Source organism: Aulonocara sp. 'chitande type north' Nkhata Bay, linkage group LG3, assembly GCF_057382095.1.
Source record: "Aulonocara sp. 'chitande type north' Nkhata Bay isolate Kocher_YH1m ecotype deep benthic linkage group LG3, A_spYH_male_GT1.1, whole genome shotgun sequence".
Lineage (NCBI taxonomy): Eukaryota > Metazoa > Chordata > Actinopteri > Cichliformes > Cichlidae > Aulonocara > Aulonocara sp. 'chitande type north' Nkhata Bay.
The window spans coordinates 52,131,992-52,157,677 of NC_141346.1; the positions used below are offsets into that span (position 1 = coordinate 52,131,992).

A 25,686-nucleotide genomic window follows, 5' to 3' on the forward strand; every position below is an offset into this window, starting at 1 on the left:
ATAAGAAGAAGCGGATGCATGAATGAAACTGATAAACCTCTCCATCCATCAGGCATGAGTCTTCCACCCTCACCTAGAGACATAAACTGAATGTCCTTGCAACAGTCTTCATCCACTCCTCAAAGACACATGATGCACCACATACCTGCCCCTGTCGTTCTCTCTGCAGGCGACATAATATTGGAATGTTTATAACCAGATGTAACCACACATATTGTTAAAGTGGCATAATGCACATTCAGGGAAATGATGGAGAGAAAGGAACATAAATAAAAAACAGATGATAAATAAAAACAGATGAAGCAAAATGATCAAGTATCAGTCAAACAAAAACACCCTCAAATATGAAAACAGTGAAACTAGCCTCTACTCATGGTCAAAGTTACTCAGATCACCTTTGTTTATTTATTCTTCTGATGCAGGCAAGAAAAAGGGCTTTCGTTTTAGCTGATAGAACATGCTGTCACCACAGTGGAAAATTACAGGGGGAGGAGCATGAGACTGCACAAGAACATCGTCAGGCAAGAAAGCTGCCCATACACACACCGACTGTGTCAGGATGTAATAGAGGACAATGAAAAATGAAAACACCCGACGAAGTTAAAATAAATTCAAATGAATACACATAAGATATTATTTAATTCAGTACTAAGAAACAGCTCTAGTGCAATCCCTGGCTGCATAATTTTCATTAGCCGTTGTGCTTTATAATAAGTGTCATGACCTACACATAATTTTTCATCAAAGCGTGCCAGATTGTTCTTTTAAAAAGTATATATATATATATATAGATATATACATATATATATGTGTGTGTGTGTGTGTGTAATTTCTCATTCTCAATGTTTTTTCTAAAATAGGTAAAAAAAAATCTGTAAATGTACAAAGGCTGGATTTATCTGGTCAAAAGCAAGTAGTTCAAGTTTCATTTCTTCTTCTTAAACTTCATGTGAACCTCTTCTGACTGTGCTCAGACCACACTGTGTAGTCTCTTCCTGTAAAGCGACAAGTATTTTGCTCACACCTCCCTCCCCCAAAGACCTTTTGACTCCCCCTATGAGTAACTTTGTATGCTCTTGTTTCATTAAGATAGAAACAAACAAACCAGCAGGAAAAACGGACACAAAAATGTTATAATGACTTCACTAACATACATGTTGTACCCTCATGCACATAGAGAATCAACTAAATGTACAATCACATACAAACTCATGGATGTCTCATCTCATCTGCTCTCAGAAGCTAAGTGGGGTTAGCTTAATGAAGTATATATTTTAGGGGTGCAACGATACACAAAATTCATGGTTCGGTTCGATACTTTGGTGTCACGGTTCGATATTTTTTCGATACAAAAAAATGTTCGTGCCTTTTTAATTTGTCATATATTAAAATTATAAATATATATTTTAACTCAAAAGTACAGTTTTTAAATTTAATGTTGCTGAAACAACAAAATTATTAAAAAATAAAATCCGACATACTGTTTTACTTTTGTCCATGACGTGCTTACCTTCAGGGTCATGCTTCACATGAAGACCAAAATAGTTTCAAAGGCCAGATCTGAATGAGGGTGGGGGAGGTTCAATTTCGGGTAACGTTGAGGCATGTTCCAACGAGCTTAGCTTCTGTCTTGCTAGCTTGCGCTGCGCTCAGTGGATCTGCACTCGACAGTGCCAGACATTTTCCCAGTTAGATTTGGACAGTTATTTTTTGTAAAACCTCGCCCTTTGTCCCATTTCTACCTCATCCAATCAAAGCATGCTGTTATCTGTGTTGCAGATATCAGAGCTCTGCATTTGCATTGTATAGGTAGGTCAATACTAAAATGAAAAAGAAAAAAAACACTCCATCCCTTTAACCCCATTATAAGAGCTATGTGAAACAAACTATCAATGAATAACGGTCGGAAGCGCATCTGTAACTGGAAGGTCGCCGGTTCGATCCCTGGGCTCTCTGTCCTGGTCATTGTGTCCATGGCGTGCTTACCCTACCGCCTACTGGTGTTGGCCAGAGGGGCCGATGGCGCGATATGGCAGCCTCGCTTCTGTCAGTCTGCCCCAGGGCAGCTGTGGCTACAACTGTAGCTGCCTCCACCACTGTGTGAATGTGAGAGCGAATGAATAGTGGCATTGTAAAGCGCTTTGGGTGCCTTGAAAAGCACTATATAAATGCAATCCATTATTATTATTATTATTATAATCCAACACAGACAGACTGGTTCAAAGTTATCAACAGAACTAAGCCCAGCTGTATTGCCGCTATGTATGGCTCTCAGGGCAAAGCTTCATTCTGTGATGATTTCAAAATGGAAAATTCAATATGACTTCCAACATCACCTCTGTGTTTCTTAAAATCACACAAGTGAATTTATCTGATGTCGGGCTGTATTTCTGTGGATTTTGCGTGAATAAGCATACGTGAATTCTAATCTTCCAGGTTAGTTTTATGTTCATATGAAATCCAAAAATACCTCAGAGACAAACAAGAAATCACAAAGTATTATAATAGCCATGGTTCTTTACAGGCGGTGAAACCAATGAAGAAGAGGATTTTAAGACTGCAAGTAAAATTACTTTTCTGTCTCTTAATTTTTTTTTCTTTTTCCATTGTGATCATTGTTATTATTATTGTGTGCAATTTAACCAGACTGAATTGGAGTGACGTTTTATTATAATTGCCTTTACAGAAGAGCCTGATAGCGCACACATGATGAAAACCATTCTGGGTTGTCTGACTGGTTTACTCACTATAGTCATCATTATTCTGTTTCTAAAAATCAGTGTTTCATCTATAGACACATGAACCGATAGAAACAGAGGCTGCAGCCTCACTGCTCAATAGTTTGTTGCCTGATGAAGTTCACCTGTCGCTGGCTTTGCTCTTTGAACAAGGTGCTGGGCTGAGGTTGACATTCACTTGGCTTTAGTTCCACTCTGGGTTCTTGGCTAGCATGCTATCTGTGCAGATGCTTGCAAACAGCAAACCTGTAGACTGCACTGCTATTATCTTCCTCTGACACATAAACTAAAGTACTCTGATGCCTCACCATTGCTAATTCAGCTGCACTGCCTTGAATCCAGAGCACGTTTCAAGATTCTGGTTCCAACTTTTAGAGCTTTCCATGGAGAAGCAGCAGCTATCATACTTATTGTACATCATACAAGACTAGACAAAACTGAAGGACATAAAGCTTTTCCCACAGTGGCCCCCAGACTTGCGAAATCTCTCACCTTGTTTGAGAACTGTGGTTTCTTCAGTTTTTATCTTTTATCTTTATCTGCCAAAAAAGCAGCCTAGTGTGGCAACACTGATAGTTGCTACCAGGGGTTTTGATGGCCCACTGCCTGGCTAGACCATTTCTCCACGTGAAAGCCTGGACAGGTTGAAAGAGGCTCCTTAAATAAGGGCTGCATGCTGAACTGAAATAATGATTTTGCAACATACTTTTTCTTTTGGGGTTTTTTTGTTCTTTTTGTGTGTTTTTTACAACAGCCAAGCTTTTTTATCATCATCTCATACCTACCTGTCTTGATCCTGTAAAGAACAAATGTCACAGTTAAAAATGACACAGACTAATGTGTTTTCAGCATTTTCTTCATTAGGCTGTGACACTGTGTCAAATCTCAACACACTGAGTAACCTCATGTATCATGGTTAAACTTTTCCAGCTCAAATGTGCAACTAGTATGTTAAAGTAATTATCATGCCAGAGTGCTACAGTATATCTAGTGGTGCAGTGTTGCTACTGTTGCGTCATAGCAGTGAGGTCTGACTCGCCTGCCTTGACTGGGCTACTTCTACAAATGAAAGCGTGGTCAGACTCTACCTAGCCTCTTGACCACCCTACTTTTTTTGGAGCCAAGCCCAGAATGATCTTTCATATGCTAAGACTGTCACAGTCAAGAATAATGAAAGTAATGACTGTGGTTGTTTTTGTATGTGACTGTAAATTTTTCACCTACAGAATGTGGGCTCTGTTTACTCTGCAGTGTTGAGACTCCACCCACAAACACCCAGAAGCAGAAGGCCTGCAAAAGAGACACAAGTGGAAACTCATGTTGTTTATGCTGCCAGTGCATAGAGCTGATTCTCTGTGTTCATGATGAGATAGCACGTTTAGTGGTTAAGTTTTTTTTTTTACCCTGGACTAAACAGTTTTATGTTTGTTTTTTTCTGCCTTAATTTGTCTTCATATCAAATAAAAGAAGGGCATATAAAGTTTACTAATAGGGAGAGTCAAGTGGTGTTCAGTGGGAAGGACGCATGAGCGAGATACTGATCACGTGACAGGAAGAGACTTCACAGTGTGGTCTGAGTGCTGAACTCCCACGGCCTGTACAGTCAGTAATGGTTCACAGCAAAGTTTAAGAAGAGGCAGCGGATATTAAAGTACTGTCTTTTGACTAGATAACACCAACCTTTGTATTTTCACAGACTTTAGAAAAATATAATGATATGTTTTATAATGAAATGTAATTAAAACATTTTTTTCAATCCTGCAAGCTTTCATGAAAAACAGTGAGGACCAGTAAGGATTCGCTGATTTCAAGACTACAGATGATTAAGAATCAAAGAAAATCAAAATCCTGCAACAGTCACCTCTTTACTGATGGAAACGATGGAATCACAGATTTAAAAGTACATTAGTGGTACTAAAGTTACATCATCTAAATTTATTTTAACTTTTTTTTTTTCATTTTCCTCTATTACATCCTCACACAGTGTGTATATCAACAGTTTTCTTGCCTGACCATGTTCTTGAGCACATTCTGGCGCGCAACAGGTCTTGTGCACCTCCCCCTGTTATTTTCCACTGTGGTGACAGCACTGTTTATCAGCCGAATTGAAAGCCACAGAAACGCTAGCCTTTAAAACCACACGCAACAAATACTGTGTTGTTTTCACACTTACTTATTTCACTTCATTCTTTCTTTGCATGCATCAGAACAATGAATATAGTTGATCTAAGTGTCTTTAACCATGAGCAGAGGTTGGATTCACTGTTTTCACATGCATTTACTGATAGGGTTACTGATAGGGTTAGGGGGAAAAAAAGGGCTCTGAGAGAAAACTTCAGTGAGCAGCGCTTCCCTTTGTCAAAATGCCTCTTTAGTGGCAAAGTGCTAACTCAGTTAAGCACTCATGTTCTTTGAATGTATGTTATGACTTTAACTTTCCTAAATGTTCTACTGTGGGAGGTGCCTGTGTGAACGTGTGGCATTCTTATCTTAGACTCCGGCCTTTATTCTGCTGTCACTGACATGCTTACTCCACTCAGCTTCATGCATTGTACATAGAATGCACAGTTCCGCATTCAGGTAGGCAGGAAGTGAAACACGTTGACACTCTTCCTTTCTCCAGTGTAGTTATGAAGATGGATGGATGGATGGATGGATGGATGGATGGATGGATGGATGGATGGATGGATGGATGGATGGATGGATGGATGGATGGATGGATGGATGGATGGATGGATGGATGGATGGATAGATAGATAGATAGATAGATAGATAGATAGATAGATAGATAGATAGTCTTCAAGTTAAGGCTATAGATGTACCCTTAAAAACAACCTATAATACACTAATCATAGCATGTAAAAACAAGGTGGCAGGTCATCAACTCTTGAGAAGGTTCGTAATTCAATCCCTTGTTGTTCCAGTCTGCATGCCAAAGTATCCTTGGGCAAGATACTGAACCCCACATTGATTCCCAATGTTTTACTGGAGCGTGAATATTGGATGGAAAGCACTTAAGTGTAGAAAAAAGTTCTTGTGTAAATAGATACATGCAGTATAAAGCACTTTGATTGCTAAAGGAAAGTATAAAAGCCTAGTGTGCTACTGAATCTGAACAAGAGTTTCTATCAGGAAGGTGCAGAAAGTTTGGCCATCAGCCTTCTGCATGAGAACAAAAGCCTTGATGTCCCCAGAAAAAAAAGTGTGTGGTTTTAGTGATTGGTTAGTGAAGATGGTTGTGGAAGTAAACTGATCCTCCCTCAAGCTGTATCACCACACAGGTGCTTGAGAGTTTGTTGTGGACATCTTCAATGCACTTCACAAACCAAGATCTCTTTATGAGTTTTATTCATCTTTACAAAGACAACAAACAGCAATACAGACAGCATGACAGCAGTCTGAATGTGTTTTAACCAAGAGGGACCACAAGCCTTGAATATTTAGAGAGGCAAGTTGTGTATCTGCCATGGTCACAGAACACATTCAGTACGTGTGTGTGTGTGCAAAAGATATTCAGTAAGGAGCGGTCTTAAAATCTTCTTCTGTTTTTGATAATTTATTGATTATATAAATATTTAGAGTTATATAAACATCAGGCTCAAAAATCCCATACAGGTATGGGTAGATGTTACAATTAGACAATGAAAATATGAATTAGCCAATATTTTATCACTAGTTAACCCTTGTGATGTCCTCGGGATTCCCATACACTTGTTTGCCATACACCTGGGGTCATTTTTGACCTGAGGACAACACAAAAATCTGCAGGTTTTGACAAAATCTTAAAGTGTTTAACTTTAGCTACCATCTTTTTCGTTTTTCATTTATGGTGGGTGAAATTGAGTGTGTTTTGGACAACGTCTGAGCTTTAAATGCGAAGGATAGTGGACAGTGATTGTTACTGAAAGAAGATCTATATCTGGATTTATTAGACTTCATCACTTAGAACTGTTTCATCATTGCTTATTCAAATATGAAGGGAGGTTCAAAGAAAACTAACATCTTCTGATCATGTATGCTTATATGTGGAAAGGTCTCTGTAGTGGGGTGTGGCTGGTGGCTCAGCTATAGGGGAGGAATGAAGCAGCAGAGACAGAGCTTAGGGGAGGGTGGAGGCCACAGGGTTAGGGTTCATCATGACCATCAAGACTTTCCCTATTTCAGTAGCATACTGGGTCCAGGATAGGGATAGGTTTAAAAAATGGATTTCCTGATTCAAATCAATTTGAATGTGAATAATGCAATATCAATTCATTAATTCTTGAAATTGATTTTAAATATAAATGTATTTTGTCATAAATGCCAGAATCTCAGCTTAAAGCTCATAAAAGTATTTCGACAAACGCCAAACAGCTAAAACAACAAACGATTAAAGAGCAGGTAAACTGATTGCCCAAAATATGTAAACACAAAGCATGACCAGCAGAGTTGGGCAGTAACGCGTTCCGATTACTTTTTTCAAGTAATGAGTAAAGTAAGGGATTACTATTGCAAAAAAGGTAATTAGATTACTGTTACTTTCCCGTAAGCACGCTGCGTTACTGAAACCGTGATTTTTTTTTGCGAGTGTGTCTCATGACAGTGACGTACGCGAGTGCGACATTCGTGGCAACAGCTGTGTGCAGATCAAAAATGGATAACATATCGAGTGCGGGAGAGAGTATGAGCGTGCAGCGTTTAAAGCGTAGAAATACTGACCTTACTTTGAGTTTGATTCCGTGAAAAGTGACAAAAACATTAGCGTCCACTGTTCACTGCGTGGGAAGAAAACTTATTTTTACAGTGAAAAAAACCCTAAACGTCTGAGCAAGCACCAAGTACGCTACCACGTAATGGGAAACTCACAGAGAAACTGCCGTATCCTTCCACTGACCACTGCGGCACACCTGCACCAGAGCATACCTGCCCCACTCCTGCTATACAGGTGAAAAAAGGGAGCCACGACCGCTGAGTCTTTGATTTTATTTATTTTCTGCTGTGTTTTACTTGCATCTATTTGAAAGACTGAGTGTAAACACAAAAAACGAATTTATTTTATGTGCTGGAATGTGTAGAAAATAGGTTTAAATGTTAAACATATTTCTTCCAGTCAGAGAATGTTGCATATAATTTAATGTTTGCTTGATGCATAAAGTTAAATGATCAAAATTAATAAAACAAGTTTTAAAAAGAGACTTTTTCATTTGATTACATTTATATGATGGATTATGCAGAAAAAGTAGAATTGGGCTGAAAGATCTATCGCTTTATCACCTATTTAGGGGATAAATCATGTTTTAAAAAGTTACTAATTAACTAAGTAACTAACTACTTTTGAAAATAAGTAAACAGTGAAGTAATGGGATTACTTTTTTCAGGAAGTAATCATTACTGATTACTTTTTCAAGTAACTTGACAAACACTGATGACCAGACAGCAGTAGTGTGTACGTATATACTATCGGGTGCTGAAAACTGAAATCTTACAGGTTCCGAAACAGCAGGTTTTGTCACTCTCCAACCAAAATTCACTCAACCAGCGGTTAAAGAAGATCAAAACTATGCTTGAATTCGCTCTTACTTTTGCTCTTTGCTTCCACCAAATCACACTTCCTTCTCAGTGTACTTCAAGACCAGTTTCCCATTAAAAATGTCTATTTTGTGCATTCTTCACTCGCTTACTAAGCACCAGTCTACCGTTGTGTTCAGTGCTGTCGGCCGCTGTTTTCTTTTTTTGGGGTTTTTTTTCAAAAATGACCTCCAACAAGAAATCCTTATTTCTGCTGTTCAGCACTGAAGAAATTTAAACTTATACCAAATTGCAAAGCACTTGGCTGTGTCTCTAATAAAACCTCTGTAACTTTACTTCACTTCAGCATCAGGTAATGTTAATATGTTGTTTCATGGTTTTCTTCTGTTTTTTGATCTGCTATAAAAAGCCAGGCCAGGAAAAATTCCTTCATATTTTAATTACCATGACACAAAAACATCTGATGAAGTCTCACAAGTGTCAATTTTTTTATACCTAAATAGTTTACATTGAGTTTGTGATTGCAGAGAAATAGTCAAATAATTTGGAATTAATTTTTTTAATTTACAAGGTTTAGAGGGTTCTTTTGACAGTACATATCCAATATAAATTATCAGAATTATAATATTTCTGACTTCCTGAGTCAAGATGGAATCAAACTGAATTGAATAGGGAACTTTTGAATCAGAATTGAATCAGTTGTAGAAATCAGTGACGGTACCCAGCCCTAGTTCAGGAGGGACAGAGAGAGTGGATGATTAGAAAAGAGCTCGAGCCAGAGCAAAAGCAAAGAGCAGAGCGGCTTGGAGTAGCTGAAAAGACATTGTGTTATAAAGTGTTTTACAAACCCGAACATTACAGCTAACAGTTAGGTTTTTCTGTCTCAGTGCAGCTAGCCAAACAATGAAGAACCTCCTAATAAGACAGAGAGTGAAAGTGGACAGTATATCCCTAATGTAAAACTTTGTTTTAGGGCCATCCAGTTCTTGGTTCTATTATTAGTTAGCTAACATAAATAAAGTAAATCTATTGATTGCAACCAACCAACTAAACATGTTTTGAAAACTTTAACCTTAAGCACTTATTTCTTAAATCCAGCTGCGCAGACAGTGTTACATCTATGACAGTTTTTGAGAGTAGGGCTCTATGGTGTAAAATAGCCTTAATAAATGTGGTGTTCCATGTCCACTTTAAATACAGCAATCTGTTCTCCACAAACAAAGCACGTGGTTTTGCCTCTGCCTGAGTAAATAAATACTTAGCTCACACTTCAAATAAGAACTTCTGACATGTTTCAGGACATCTCTCATAAATGTCTGTTCCAACGCATTTTCAGTGAAGCTGAAATTCAACAGCAAAATGGGTCCACTATGATGCCAAAGTACCACATTCTTCTTTCGTTTTAAATGTAAACCATTTTAGGGCCGAGAAGAGGACTGTGGGAGTTTCTGAGTTACTTTTTATGAATTTCTGCCACACTGTGAAGTTTTTTGGTAAAATTTGGAATGATAACATTTGGAAACTTTGTAACTGGATTTATAAACAGAAATGTATGCAAAAGCATTACATTGTATAGGCAGATCACTGGCAAGATAAAAAAGAAAAATACACTCCGCCCCTCTGAACCCCTTTATATGAGTTGTGTTGTACAACATATCCATGCAGTTACAGGATTAAACGCATGATGAGGAGCTTCGTCTTGAGCACAGCTTTATTTCTCTCCAGCCTCAGTAAGTACTGGCACCTCAGTACTTTCAAATAATGGAATAAGTGAAGTCATTAAACAGATATAATGGATGTTGTTGTCCTGTAACACTGTAGGCTCAGACATAAACATCATGTTCTTTCATTCCAGGCTGGATCTCTGTTTCAGGTTTTGAGTTTCAGACTGTGGAGGTCCAACTTGATGAAGAAGTCACGTTGAAGTGCTCCAACATTTCGAGTCATCCAACACAGACAGACTGGTTCAAAGTTATCAACAGAACTAAGCCCAGCTGTATTGCTGCTATGTATGGATCTCAAGGCAAAGCTTCATTCTGTGATGGATTTCGAAATGGAAAATTCAATATGAGTTCCAACAACACCTCTGTGTTTCTTAAAATCACACAAGTGGATTTATCTGATGTCGGGCTGTATTTCTGTGGATTTTACGTGAATAAGCATACGGTCATTTCCAATGCAGTCGAGTTAAGAATTCAAGGTAAGCTTGTAGGGAGGACTTTTGTCTTCCAGGTTAGTTTTATGTTCATATGAAATCCAAAATCAGCTCACAGACAAAAAGGAAATCACAAAATATTATAATAGCCATGTTTCTTTACAGGCGGTGAAACCAATGAAGAAGAGGGTTTTAAGACGGAAAGTAAAATTACTTTTCTGACTCGTAACATTTTGTTTTTCATTGTGATCATTATTATTATTAATATTACGTGTAAATCAAACAGATTGAATTAGAGTGATGTTCTATTATAGTCTCTTTTACAGAAGAGCCTGGTAATACACATGTGATGAGCATCATCCTGAGTGGTGTGACGGGTTTACTCACTGTGGTGGTCATTGTTCTGGTTCTAAAAATCTGGAAACTTCAAACAGGTAAAATTTGCTGTAATTTTTGTGCCTCATCTTATAAGTTGATTTGAAATTCAAAGGAAAGTATGGTGGTATTAAAGAGCTAATCATATGTTTATATTTGCTCCTTATCTGCAGAACCTAAACCAGAGAGAAACAAGGTAAAAAAAAAATTGTCTTAAATTAGAATTTACAAGCTTAATGTTATGAGTTGAAAACAAATATCCCAAATATTAAAATATTATCCGAATCAGGCAAAACGTTATTACTCACAGCAGGGAAACATTTTAGTACTGTAACATCAGTAGGACTTATGTCATTAAGATTCTCCTCATTTCTTTTAGTTCATTGGATATGATAATATTTTAACTTAACTTGGATTCTTAATTAAATTTTGTTTAATACTGTGCTGCCCAGCTGGTATAGATAAGGTATTATGGAATTAAAATCAAAAAATCCCATTTAATGCAAAATATTTTTTGGTACAAACCACAAGTCAATAAACATTTCACATATGTGTTGTAAACTCAGCTGTGTAACTATTTGATTTTCAGAAAGTGAGCTCAGAAAATCTGAAGTACACGGGGATGAATATACAGATGAAGGGCAAAAGCAGCTGCAGGTCTGTGGCACAGACAGAGCTGGAGACACATGTTGTGTATGCTGCCGCCAGACAGACTCAATAAGTGGAGCTCATGCTATATGATAGTAACCTGCTGATGTAGTTTTGTGGATGTTTTGTGGATGACATGGCAAAAACTGGCTGGCAAAAAATAAAAATAATAAAATTTGCACTAAAGTCTTTGTATCTTTACTTTTGTGTTTCTGTCTGCAAAAATATGCATCATCTATTTTTTTAAGTAGATGATGTAATTTGAGTATTTCAGGCTTTTAGTCTCATTTTTGCTCAACATTTCTGCTCAACATTTCTGACACATAATGAAAATGTCTCAATGTCTTTCCTCAGGAGCAAGCTCACATTTTGCAATATCACAAAATGTGAACCAAAGGCAAACAAAAGACAATTTTGTAACCTAGCTAATAAACAGAAGAAATGAGTCTTCAACAAAAAGGGCTTCTTGATGCAACTAACTTGCCTCAAAGTGTTCAATATTTTTTGTGTATAATAAGTATTTAAAGCCGTACATGACATTTACGTCTCTATCCTAAATCACCCTAACCTGCTGAACGTCTCTAGCCAACATTTACATGTGGGGCCCATATGGTTTAGAAATGGGCTGAAAAATGAACCCATACAGGAAGGACCACGGATCTGTAATGGCCCCATGTTAAATGTCCATATAAGTGTTATGTTGAGAAAATTTGAGCCCCAACTGGGCAAAGTACACAACAACCCATCCGGGCCCCATCTTTCAAATTTGTGTGGGTCCCATTTGGGTACCACAACAGCTAAAAATTGGGTTTTAACCCTTTAGTGCCGATCGGAGCGGGAACGCTCTGTTTTGCGTAACTATTTTTAAATCCCAGTAGCACTGCAACCACGTAAGCTAGCGCAAAAAATTTTTTTGCATATGAAACCGGAGGAGTTGTACTTACATCTTATGCCATCAGCTTGTCCTAGGTCACGGTTTCCTTCCACATAAAGCTGTGCAAAAACTGCATAAAAAGCGCTTGCAGGAACAAAAATATAATATTCCAGAAACACGCTTTACCGATCTGATCAGCTGTTCATAACACTTCCTACGTTGGAATAGACGTCAGCGCGAACTTTTGCATTTCCGCCATTACCTGCCCGAAACCGGAAGTGACGTCATTTTCGCGGAAATGTAGTCTTTTTTACTATCAGGGCCTCAGGGCCTATACTCGTCTTTTTAAAAGTTATCTTTGACTTTATGACTTTCTGTGTCGTTTCTGGGATGCTTAGGACTCATATTGCACTGCTGGAAATAGTTTATTTTGATGCATATGCTGCTTTTTTGCAAATTTGCAGTATAATATTTATTTTCGTTTTTCCTGCAGTGTATAAAAATTGGTGTATTTCAAAAATAAAACTATGAAGACACTCAAAATAAATTTCCTGTGGTGGGAAACTATTTTGTGCAACTTTTTTGTATTTACAGTTTTGAGGGATAAGCCTCTTAAATTTCTCTAACTACAAATATATGTTAAAAAAGCAAAAACGATTTTCAATTTTTTTGTAGTTTATTGCACTTTTTTGCAATATATGTAATTACTATGCACTTAATGAATACATATTATTAAAATCTGGGCTATAATGGTTGTATTGATGTATAGCAACTTGAAATGCTCCCAAAAATGGCTCCACAGCATGTAAAAATATAATATAAGCTCTGGCGTACTTGGTTCTATGGTAGGTCTTAAAGGGTTAAGTGGGATTGTACACGGGTTCCATAATGGCCCCAATTTTAAAAGCTCATATTGGTGTTATGTTGGGAAAATCTGAAACTGAATGGGCCCCAACTGACCCAAGTGAGTCTGTGAATGTGTCTTTCCCATTTCCAACCAAGTTAAGTATTTCCCATCTTTGACCCAGCAAGGACCTACTATATGTGCCCACTTTGGATTGTCCATATTGGTTTAATGTGAGGAACCCAAGTGGAACCCATACAAAAAACCCATTTTGAGCCAGTGCCCACATGGTACCCATCCACCCCGAGCAAATCCCAGGTGTGCATGTTGGCTGGGTCCTTTCCACCTCAAGATCTTTGCCTTGGCAGCCAATACAAGCCTTTGTGGTTTCCTTAGTGTACAGCCTCACATACAAATCATCATTTGCCTTTTCCTTTGCAACTTCTCTCTTTACCAGTCTAGATGTGTGCACATTGTTCCAAACTTATGCATCATCTTATGTTCCTCCCTCTTTGTGTATGTCATCACCACAGCTTTTTTTTATCCCTTTGAAAAATCCACTGCTCTCTAGCAGTCTGCATTTCTTTCCTTAACACTATACCTACCCAACACCTTAGACCTCCGTTCTGCTCACCTGTCCATGTAACTCCATAATTCCTCTCTCTCTTCCTATTGACATCCATCTTTTGGGCCATGCACACTGAAAGCACCCCTTCAACTTCCAGCTTCAAACTCATATACCTGTCTGACACTTTTGTCACCTCCACAACACTATTAACATATTCTTCTTCCTTAAAGATTACCATTAAATGATATCTCTTCCTATCTAGGCTATGGTAGAGCAGGTTGAACTCAGTGCTCCTGGCATTGCTTACCTTCCACCTGGTCTCTTTGACAGACTACCTACCTTCCATCTCTCCATCATATCACCCAGCTATCTCATTTACCAGTCTAAGTCCCTATATTTAAAGTTCCTTTTTTCTTGCTGACTCCTAGCATGCCTTCCTCCTTTCTTCTTCTGTCTTCAGCCAACTGTACCCTGTTGGCCAACAGCACAAGAGATAGTCTTATTAACAAGTCTAAGCTACGAGTTCTATTCTGTAAAATGAAAAACACAAACGCAGACCCCCTTCTTCTAGCTCTTAGTGGTTTTCTTGTATATACCACGCCAGGCATTAAAACTCCAAGGGCTTCTGAGGAGTTGGTCTTTTTCTGTATATGTGACTCATTGTTAAGCTATGTTCGAAATAAATTACCTCTACATTTGAATTTGACAAGAGCTAAAATATATGCAAATATACTGTATTGTATTGGCAGGTCATTGGACAGATAAAAAAAAAAATACCCTGCCCCTCTAAACCCCTTTTTAAGAGGTGTGTGGTTTACTAACAGTCCAAGCAGTGACAAGATTTAACACATGATGACGAGCTTCATCTTTATAACAGCTTTATTTTTCTGTAAATTCAGTAAGTATCTACAGACTGACTGGCAGTTTATTACTCTCAGCTCCAAGTAATGCCATGAGGACCCATTCGATTTAAAATTTGATTGTTACAAAATAGTTAAGTAAATATATATATATCTGTTGTACCGTACACTTTGAGTTGGATCTTAATTTTGTCTTTGCTGTTTGTTTCAGGCTGGATCTCTGTCTCTGGTTCTGAATTTCAGACCGTGGAGGTTCAGTCTGGTGAAGAAGTCACACTGCAGTGCTCCAACATTTCCAGAAGTTCAACACATACAGAGTGGTTCAGAGTGGTCAACCGAGCTACGTTGAGCTGCATTGCCTCTATGTATGGCTCCAATGGACAAGCTTTATTCTGTGATGGATTTCAAAATGGAAAATTCAATATGACTTCCAACAACGTCGCCGTCTTTCTTCAAATAAAGCCAGTGGATCTGTCTGATGCTGGCCTGTATTTCTGTGGATTTTTCTTGGACTATCATATAATTATTTCCACTAGGGTAGAGTTGAGAATTCAAGGTGAGTTTAGGTTAAAAACCTTTCTTTGCAACTTTAGTGTTTCTCATCATGTCATGTGGAAACACAGTAACTACAAACAGCAAATTGTAAAATAATACAACAATCATGGTCACAGGTGGTGAAACCAGTGAAGGAGAGGATTTTAAGACTGAAGGTGAGATTCCATGATGAGTGGAAAGATTTTAATCTTCACTGTGCAGTACTATCTTGTATAATATGTCTTAACCACACTAATCACACAGTTAATCTAATTCATTTTTTAGAAGAGTTCAACAGAACGACCCAACCATTGAGCATCATCCTGGCTGGTCTGATTGGTTTACTAAGTATAGTGGTCATTGTTCTGGTTTTAAAAGTCAGGAAACCTCAAACAGGTAAATGTGGCTATAATTTGTTTCACCTACTCTTACAAGCTGATTAACAAGTCCTAATAAAAGTACTGTGTTGGTAATAAACTAATCACACTTTTATATTTGGCATTTAGCTCCAAGACAGCAGCCAGAGCAAAGCGGTGAGGTAAATCATTCTTTATTGTAATTTTAAAAGGTTTACGATTTAACAGGAGAATTAAATGTGTGATTAATCTAAGAAAAACCTCGGCCTTCAAGCAAGGAAGAAAATCTCTCCCCTTATTGAGGAAAAATATAAAAGCAGAGTTTCTGTCAAAGGTTACAAGCACCACATTGTCACTGAATCTTTTTCAGACATCATTCATTGCAACATATTTTCATGTTACACATGCAGCAGTTTCTTGCTAACATCACAGAAACAAATGATATTCATTGAATTTATGCATCAATCGAGTGATTACATGATGATGTAATGCATATAGTTCGTTTTACACTGCTGGTATCGCAGTGACTCCAATCAGACTGATTAATCTATTTATCACAGAGAATATTGAATTAATGAAATTAATTTGATTTTGAGCCCTGCGACAGACTGGCGACCTGTCCAGGGTGTACCCCGCCTTTCGCCCTATGACAGCTGGAATAGGCTCCGGCGCCCCCCGCGACCCTGGAAAGGATAAGCGGAAGCGAATGGATGGATGGATGGAATTTGATTTTGATCTGGGCACAGACTAATATATGTTTCTGCATTGTCTTCATTAGACTGCAATACAGTCACACTGAGTAACCTCATGTATCATGGTTAAACTTTTGCAGTTCGAATGTGAGGTTTGATTCCCCTGCCCGGCTGGGCCACTTCTACATAATGAAAGCCTGGTCAGGTTCTACCTAGCCTTTTGACCGCTGACACCTGTGGTAGATTTCAGATGCTTTCTAAATCACAAGCATCTGAAATCTAACATCAACTGGTTCTCACCCTACCTTTTTGAAGCCAAGTCCAGTTATCTTTCATATGCTATCAGACTGACACAGTCAAGAATATTGAAAGTATTGACTGATTGAGTTTTTTTAGGTCTGTGACTGTAAATGTTTTCACCTACAGAATGTGGACTCCGTTTACCTGAACTCAGCAGCGTTGAGACTCCACCCACAAACACCAAGAAGCAGAAGGCCTGCAATAGAGACACAAGTGGAAACTCATGTTGTTTATGCTGCCAGTGCATAGAGCTGATTGTCTGTGTTCATGATGGGAAAACATGTTTAGTGGTTTAGTCTTTATAACCTTTGACTAAACATTTTTATGTCTGTTTTTCTGCCTTAATTTGTCTTCATATCAAATAAAATATGGGCATATAAAGTTACTCATAGGGAGAGTCAGGTCGTCTTCAGGGGGAAGGAGGCATGAGCGAGATACTGATCACTTGACAGGAAGAGACTTCACAGTGTGGTCTGAGCACAGCTGAACTCACAAGGCCTGTACAGTCAGTAATGGTTCACAGCAAAGTTTAAGAAACGGCATTGAAGCTTGAGGTAGATAACGTCAGGCTTTGTACTTTCACAGACTTTAGAAAAATATTCCAAGACAGTAATATGTTTTATAATGAAATGTAATTGAAAATATATTTTTTGATCCTGCAACTTTGATGAAAAGCAGTGTAAGAGTCACGAATAAAATCTGTGGAACAGCAAAAGTTTGCTGATTTCAAGACTACAGATGATCAAGAAACAAAGAAAATCTAGCAACAGTTTTCTCCTTGCTGACGTAAATGATGAAACCACAGATTTAATACAACATTACTACCACATAAGTGGTACTAAATGGACGCCATCTAAATTTATTTTAACTTTGTAAATGTTAATTGCACCTCTATCACATCCTGACACAGTCAGTGTGTATATGGGCAGCTTTCTTGCTTGACCACGTTCTTGTGCACATTCTGGGGTGCAACAAATCTCATGCATCCCCCCCTGTTATTTTCCACTGCGGTGACAACACTGTGTATCTGATGAACTGAAAACCACACAGACACTAGCCTTTAAAACCACACGCAACAAATGCTTTGCTGTTTTCACAGAAATGCGTTGCTTTGGTTCTCCTTTTTTTGCCTGCAACAGAGGAATGAACAAAGGTGTGACTTTAACCACGAGCTAGTTTCACTGTTTTCAAATGGATTCACTGATAGAGTTTTAGAGATTAAAAACAGCTTCATAACATAAAACGTGAGTGAGCAGCAGTACTCTTTGTCACAGTACATTATTAGTGCCAGACTAGCTTGAGGTGACAGAAACACAACTGAAATAGCAACTCAGGTTCTCCGAACACATGTTGTGACCCTAACTCATAGGTGTCAAACTCTGGCCCGTGGGCCACATTTGGCCCGCGAAGCCATACCAAATTACTACTAGAGCTGGCCTACTGGTATTATACAGCTAATATCTCTATATATATCGTTTAGTATTAAGCTTTGCTTGTTCCATATTCAGTTTTTCAGCAAAACGTGTTTGAGTCAATAAGAAAAGATTGATTCTTATATCTGGAGGAAGATTTTTTTTCAATAAATATTAATGTTAGCCCGCAACATTGTTCCAGTTTTGAATTTTGGCCCACTGTGTATTTGAGTTTGACACCCCTGCCCTAACTGCACTCTCTGGTCTACTGTGGGAGGTGCCTGTGTGGGGGTGTGGCATCCCCATCTTAGGTACCGCCCTTTATTGTGTGGAACCTATGACTCCATTTAGCAGTGAGCTCTGTTAGTTAAGCTATAGATGGACATTATTATTGTATTGTACAATCCATAGAAAAAGACAGCAATAACTACACAACAAGCTATAAAATCAATAAAGACAATAAATTAACATATACAACTTCTGCTGTTCACAGTAAGACACAGCTATGAGGCAAACTTAAAAAGCTGATGAACTGACTTTTGAATTATTATTCACAAGTAGGAGTTTTTGAAAATAACTTCATAAGGCAGCCAGTGTAACATTGCCAACAATGTTTTTGTCTACCAGTCAGGAGATGGTGCAGCAATCCTGATAATGCCTTGCCCAAGCCAACATATATACAAAAGCAGCAGTTTCCAGTTTGCATGTGATTAAAGCATAGATACCTTTTTTTCAATGTTATTCAATTCAATTCAATTTCTTTTAGATGATCACGAGAATTGGCATCTAACCTGTGGGACACACTGACAATATTCAACATCAACCCTTTTCAAACTCATGATCCTGTCTGACACTCTCCACAACACTAGTCACATATTCTTCCTTAAACATTACCATTACTCCATTTCTCTTTATATCTAGGCTGTAGAACAGATTGAACCCACCTCCAGTGTTCCTGGCCTTACTTCACACCTGGTCTCATGCACATGCAGCTTACTGATGGGTGGCTGTAGCTCAGGAGGCAGAGCAGATCATCTACTGATTGGTAGGTTGGTAGTTCAATCCCTGGCATAACCATAAGTTGTTCTATGTGTGAATGTTAGTTAATAAGCACTTAAAAATCATAGAGGGAAGTGGTGTGGTGTATTAAGCGATTTGAGTACTCCAGGAGAGTAGACAAGTGCTGCTAAGCCCATTTACCTTCCTGCTCACCATTACATGAGCTGAATCTCTCCTTTTACCGGTCATAGGCCCTACATTTAAATCAGAATCAGAATACTTTATTGATCCCTAGGGGAAATTATGCTGGTTACAATGTTCCAGTACAAACAGTAACAAAAACAGACAATACAAGAAATAAGAAATAGCACAATATATACAATATATGAATAAGTCACTTACTAATAAATATCTGAATAAGAAAGAAGAGCATGTGCAAAAAAGGTGTAGCTATTGCAGTACATGTTAGATGGAGGAGTTGTACATGGAGATGGCCACAGGCAGGAATGATTTCCTGTGTCGTTCAGTGGTGCTTTTTGGTAATCTTAGCCTCTCACTGAACGTGTTCCTGTGGCTAGCCAGCACATCATGGAGTGGGTGGAAGGAATTATCCAACATTGTCTATATCCTGGATAACATTCGCCTCTCCATCACCACCCTAAGAGAGTCCAGCTCGTAATCCTGAGCATTGTCTGGCAGATGTTGAAGGACCTCAGAAAATAGAGTCGGCCCTGGCCTTTCCTGTAAAGTGCTGAGGTGTTTTTAGCCCAGTCCAGTTTATTGTCCCTGGATTGAAACAGGGATCAGGCGTTAAACTCTTACTCTCACCTCCACACTCCTCCCTTTTCTTCTCTCCCATTGCCTCCTAGCAGGACACCCCCCTTTCTTCTTCTTTTGTCTTTGGCCAACTGTAGCACAGTTTCCACTTGCAGCCTGTTGGCCAACCGCACTAGAGGTGGTTATTGTTGTTAACTTAGACCCAAATATCTAATACTGAAACTGAGCTGCAAATATGATTTGGTAAAGCATTCTGACTCAATCCTACCAGTCTGGGCTTGGAAATGCCAGTAGGAGTAGGAGTAGGCTGGTTCTTGCCCTTTGTAAGAGCTGTGAGTGATTTTTTTTTGTTAGTAACTCAATTATTAGAATTATTTCAGGGCTTTAACTCGAAGTTGTTGTTCTTTTAATTGTCAGTCAGCATATTTACATGTCTACATTCCAACATGTCTTCATGCAGCATGCTTACCGAGCTTCAGAATATTAGCTGATGAACTCAGAACTCCAGCCTCTCTTTTAAATACAGTAACATCCAGCTAGAATTAAAACAACATGACTGTGACCAAAATCTTTTACTGAGTCCAGAAACTAGTGGTCACCATTGGTGACAACACAATGGTGACATGTACATGCAGTCAATTTTTAGTAATCATGGGTCTGACCACACACATCTTTAAACTCACGCTTTGATTTTCATCTCAGTTAAACATTTATAGACCATGAAAGCGTGCATAAAATAATTAAGTTTATAAAGAGCATTGTGCCACTTTCAACCAGTAATTCAGAATAAAGACCTTCCTATATATAACATTTATAACCATTAAATAGAAAGATCAAAAACTTATCTTTTGCTGTTTGTTGTTACATAAACAAGTAAATGTAACTATAACTCAAGTTTCCACACCAGCGTTACATGCAATCAGAAAAGCAGTTTAAAAAGTCTGAAAAAGAAGCTGAATTTCATACAGAAATCTAAAAATTTTAGATGGTGTCATGTCAGGAATGAGCACAAGAATCAACAAGAAAACAGTAAGACTTTAAACAATTTTACAACTTTAGGATATAAAGTTACTTCCTTATCTCATCTCCATGATCAAATCTAAATTGCATCCTTGGATAGCTGCCAAAAAAGGGGCAGACCTCTGTAACCCCCCCCCCCCCCCCCCCTTTCCTTTGTTTTATGTTTCACACCAGACTTTTAGTGACTAAAATAGAATATTTGCTCAAAAGTCCAAGAGTTTTTGAGGAAGCTCATTGATAAGTGACTCATTGTTTGACTCTGTTTAATATGTTCTGAAATGGATGTAACATGGTATTATTATTAAGTCTGTGAGTCTCAAAGCTCAGAAATCACAAGTGAAAATCTTTCAGTTATCTCATAGTGAATAAAGCTAAAATATCTACAAATGCATTGCATTGCTTTGTAGTTCATTGGCAAGATGAAAAAAAAAAATCACCCCGCCCCTCTAAACCCCTTTATAAGAGCTGCGTGGTTCACTAACTGTCCGAGCAGTGAAGGATTATACACACAATGAGGAGCTTCATCTTGATAACAGCTTTGATTTTCTGCAGCCTCAGTAAGTACTGGCACCTCACTACTCTCACCTTAAAATAAGTAATGGAACGAGGAGCCCAACAGAATTTAAATGTGATTGTTAGAAAGCAGTGATGTAATTAAATTGAATAAAAAGTTGTCGCCCTGTTATTGGGTCTGTTGTACCGTACACTTTGAGTTGAATCTCATTTTGTCTTTGTTGTTTGATTCAGGATGGATCTTTGTCTCTGGCTCTGAGGTTCACACTGTGACGGTCCAGCCTGGTGAAGACGTCACACTGCAGTGCTCCAACATTTCCACAAGTCCAACCCACACAGAGTGGTTCAGAGTGATCAACACGACTAAAACAAGCTGCATCTCCTCTATGTTTGGGTCTCATGGCCAAGCCTCTTTCTGTGATGGATTTCAATATGGAAAATTCAATATGAGTTCCAGTGTCACTTCTGTCTTTCTTAAAATCACACAAGTGGGTTTATCTGATGTTGGGCTGTATTTCTGTGGATTTTACATGAATGTGCATATTATTATTTCCAATGCAGTAGAGTTAAGATTTGAAGGTAAGCTTTCCTTAGTAGCAAAACAACATGATGAGACTTTAAATAAGAAATGGAAGTCACAAAGTATTATAATACCCATGTTTCTTTACAGGTGGTGAAACGAATGATGAAGAATATAAGACTGAAAGTAAGATTAGTTTCCTGTCTCTAAAAAAATAGATTTTTATTGGGATCATAGTTATTTCACTATTGTCAGTATTATACCTGAAGTACACAGCCTGAAATGTTTCAGTGTAATTTTTTTGCAGAGTCTGAGAGAATGATACACCCAATGAACATCATCCCAGGTAGTCTGACTGGTTTACTCATTATACTGGTCATCATTCTGGTTTTAAAAATCAAAACACCTCAGACAGGTAAAGTTGCTTTCAAAAGACAATTTCTATGGTTGCTAAAAATAAACTAAACACACTTTTATATTTTCAATTTAACTCCAGATCCCCAACCAGGAAACATCAAGGTAAATGTGTTTTTACTCACACTGTGTAAATTGTATGTCATGACTGAAAAGATTAATTTAACCTTGTATGTCTGTGAAGGTTCTCAGTCATCCAGGTCATCGTAGTCTAAGGAGCTTGGAAAGAAAAGCGTCTGGACTTGTTTAAGTTGCTTGAAGACGAACCTCTATTTGTCCCTTTTTGGGGGGACAAATAGAGGTTCGTCTCCAAGCAAGTAATTGGCTCAAGTAATTAGAGGATCATCAGGGGTCCTTTGTCCCTCTTTGGGGGGAAACTCCCACCATTTGACCCTTTAGAACTGAAGAAGCTTCTCGGATGAGAGGTGAAACGTCTTCAGGCAACTTAAACAAGTCCAGATGCTTTTCTTTCCAAGCTCCTTAGACCATTTAACCTTGTAATTATTCTGTGAATTATATCAGCCTGAACATGTTTTTCAGGCAAGCAAGCAATGTTGTCCTATCATTTCATTCATTTAGCTCAGCTGAAAAGTACGTGGATAATCAAAACATGCATGCACGGAAAAGACTCAGTGATAACATAAAAATAATAGCTGAATTTGAAAAAGTATAATTTAGGGTGGCCGTAGCTCAGGAGAAGGCCATCTACTAGCAAGAAGGTTGGTAGTTTGATGCCCGGCTTTCCCAGTGTGCATGCCAAGTATCGCAAGTTGCACTCTAGTGTGTTCAATGGAGTGTTACATAGAAAGGCAGAAAAAAAAGTGCTAGTGTGAATGACGCAAATTGTTTAAAATGCTCAGTAGAGTAGAAAAGTGCTGTACATAAAGCCTTCAAATTAAATATTAAATGGTAAATGGCCTGTATTTGTATAGCGCTTTACTAGTCCCTAAGGACCCCAAAGCGCTTTGCACATCCAGTCATCCACCCATTCACACACACATTCACACACTGGTGATGGCAAGCTACATTGTAGCCACAGCCACCCTGGGGCGCACTGACAAATTAAAACAGTATTTAAACCCATTATTTGGAATCCAAGTGTCATTATTCATCTTGTTTTCATATTTTACTTTAAAACTCTTAAAATGTTACTTTAAATCAAATCTTTCGTCATGTAACCCACAAATCCACTACTTCAGATTTTGTTAAACTCTACTGTAACTAAATATTTTGATTTTCAGAATAAGAGCTCAGATGACCTGAACTACGCAGCTATGAGTATCCAGACAAAACTCAAAAGAAGTCGCAGGCCTGCGACACACAGAGAGCTGGAGTCTCATGTTGTGTATGCTGCCACACGGTAGACAAGGAAGAGGAGCTCATATTTTAGGATAATAACCCACTGATGTAGTTTGTGTATGTGTTGTGGATGATGTGGCAAAACATACTAACAAAAATAAAAATAACAAAATTTGCATTGAAGTTGTCTTTGTATCTTTACTTTTGTGCCTGTCTTTTTTATTGTGCAACTTTTCTTTTAAGTGTGTTGATGATGGAAAAGTTTTTGATCTGATGCTGAATATGAACTTTTCTTATGAGGAATGTCTCATTGTCTGTTCTGGGAGGAGAGGAATAGACATGCTGATATATTTTTTGACAAGAGTCCTTGGAAAATAAAAACATTTTTTCCAACTTTTCATCCATTGCTTTATTTCTCTTTGTCTACCTTTTGTGTGAGAAAAAAAAAACACGTATTAAAGTGTAAATATAGAGGAGAAGTCAGAAATGACACTGATGACTGTGAAAACGTCTCATAGGGAGAGTCTAAATGTCTGCTGTGGAAGGAGTCAGGTAGTAAGGAAGAGACAGCACAGTGTGATCTGAGCAGAACTGCACTGAAAATCTAAAGTTGGAGTTTCTTAAACAGCATAAAAACAACAGAATTATGATCTATTTAAACCAGCTGCTGTGTTTCCACATCTTAATTGTGTAACGATACAATAGGTCAGTGCCTTGAGGTATGAGCAAAGAGTTCCCTCCATCAGTCGCATCTGGCATTGTCAATCACCTCACAGACCATTACATTGCACAAGCTTTTTAAAATTCACACAAACATGATGTCTTTTTTGTTAAAAAATAAACAGCAAGAACAGATTTTGCTATAGCTTTTAGAGCTTTTAGAGTTTTTTTCTCTGACATCATGAACCTGAGTCTTGTCTCGTTGTCAGTAGTAGATTATTTGACATGTTGGTTATTTATTTGTGAGAAAAATAAGCTACTGGGAGGTCTACTTTTTGAGCATGCTCAAGAGCACCGTGCGTGTCCCTACAACACTGACATCAACTGTCAATGGAACCGAGCATTGGGAGCAAAAGGAGGAGGAACTTTAACCTCTCAAAATCATGCTGGTATGGATGCTGGTAAGTTCAATTTGGAATTCAGGAAATAAGTTAATTTGTGGATAACTGGTTATGCCTATCTGTTTCAGTCTGAATTACAGCTGAGTCTAGGTATTGAAGTTGACTCAGTATTGGCTCTGCGGGAGCGATATAATTCCAGCATGTTTTGTGTGTTTCTTGTGAGGATTGCTGATAACATGGTTAGTTTCGGCCTTTGTATAGGCAAGTCTAGCAGAGTTGTAGGTTTACCAGATAATACCAATAAGGCAAGAACCTTGTCAGCTGTCGGAAACTCTTGTTTAATCACAAAATGATGCAGATGTTCAAAAAAGAAGTTCAAAGAAACAAATACATTTCTTAGGTTTTCTCAAAAAACTTTAATCTTTCCAAGATTGCAGTTTTGTTCTGCATAATCTGAGATTCTCTGAGCCCATTAAAATAAAAAAGACCACCTTACTGTTACAAATGCAAGATGAGTGGCAGGTTAGAAAAATTGAAAGGTGTATGGCAAACCAATAATTGTATAAGGACAATACAGACACAGGAGTAGCTCACAACTGTGTTTCTCTCCACAAGATAATGAACTTGTAAACATCAGTTTGCACCAGTTATTTACAATCAAGTGCTGTGACAAAATCCAGCTACCAACCTATGTTAGAAGTTCTCCAGTATTGTAAATTGAGTAATAAAAGTCATCTGTCTGCTTTCCTGTTTAGTGTCACAGGTAACTACAACTAAATCTCAGGTTTCACATGCATCACACAGCTGGAAGACCCTAAAAAGAACCTGTTGAACGAGGGACAAAAGTGAAAATGTTTGCAGGTCATTGGTGGGATGAAGAAGAAAAGAAACACTCCGCCCCTCTGAACCCTTTTATAAGAGCTGTGTGTTAGAAACTATCAAAGCAGTGACAGGATTAAATGCATGATGAAGAGCTTTGTCTTGATAACAACTTTGTTTCTTTGCCTCGGTAAGTATTGGCTTCTTGTTACCTTGTAAATTGTTAAACGATTGCCATTAAACAAAGCTAATTGACAATTGTCCAGTCACAATAACTTTAACACTGTAGAGATAGAAATAGATTTTGTGCTCTTTCATTTCAGGCTGGATCTCAACTTCTGAGTTTCAGACTGTGGAGGTCCAGCACGGGGACGAGGTCACACTGCAGTGTTCCAACATT

The 25,686-nt window shown here is 38.2% G+C and overlaps 3 protein-coding genes across 3 annotated transcripts; all 3 read left to right on the forward strand.

Annotated features, from left to right (window-relative positions):
• Nucleotides 1-9,927: 9,927 nt before the first annotated feature.
• On the forward strand, nt 9,928-11,517 carry LOC147336139 (uncharacterized). The gene is made up of 5 exons (XM_086286143.1): nt 9,928-9,976; nt 10,102-10,446; nt 10,567-10,605; nt 10,728-10,835; nt 11,366-11,517. The coding sequence occupies exons 1-5, from the start codon at nt 9,928-9,930 to the stop codon at nt 11,515-11,517; spliced, it is 693 nt and encodes a 230-aa protein (XP_086142269.1).
• A 3,042-nt stretch (nt 11,518-14,559) lies between these two features.
• Nucleotides 14,560-16,701, forward strand: LOC147336140 (uncharacterized). Its single transcript, XM_086286144.1, has 6 exons — nt 14,560-14,608; nt 14,782-15,126; nt 15,242-15,280; nt 15,390-15,500; nt 15,611-15,642; nt 16,579-16,701. Exons 1-6 carry the CDS (start codon nt 14,560-14,562, stop codon nt 16,699-16,701), a joined length of 699 nt encoding a protein of 232 aa, XP_086142270.1.
• Nucleotides 16,702-21,088: 4,387 nt separating this feature from the next.
• On the forward strand, nt 21,089-23,715 carry LOC147336141 (uncharacterized). The gene is made up of 6 exons (XM_086287634.1): nt 21,089-21,217; nt 21,408-21,752; nt 21,844-21,879; nt 22,001-22,108; nt 22,190-22,212; nt 23,349-23,715. Exons 1-6 carry the CDS (start codon nt 21,172-21,174, stop codon nt 23,469-23,471), a joined length of 681 nt encoding a protein of 226 aa, XP_086143760.1. The 5' UTR covers nt 21,089-21,171; the 3' UTR covers nt 23,472-23,715.
• Nucleotides 23,716-25,686: the final 1,971 nt, after the last annotated feature.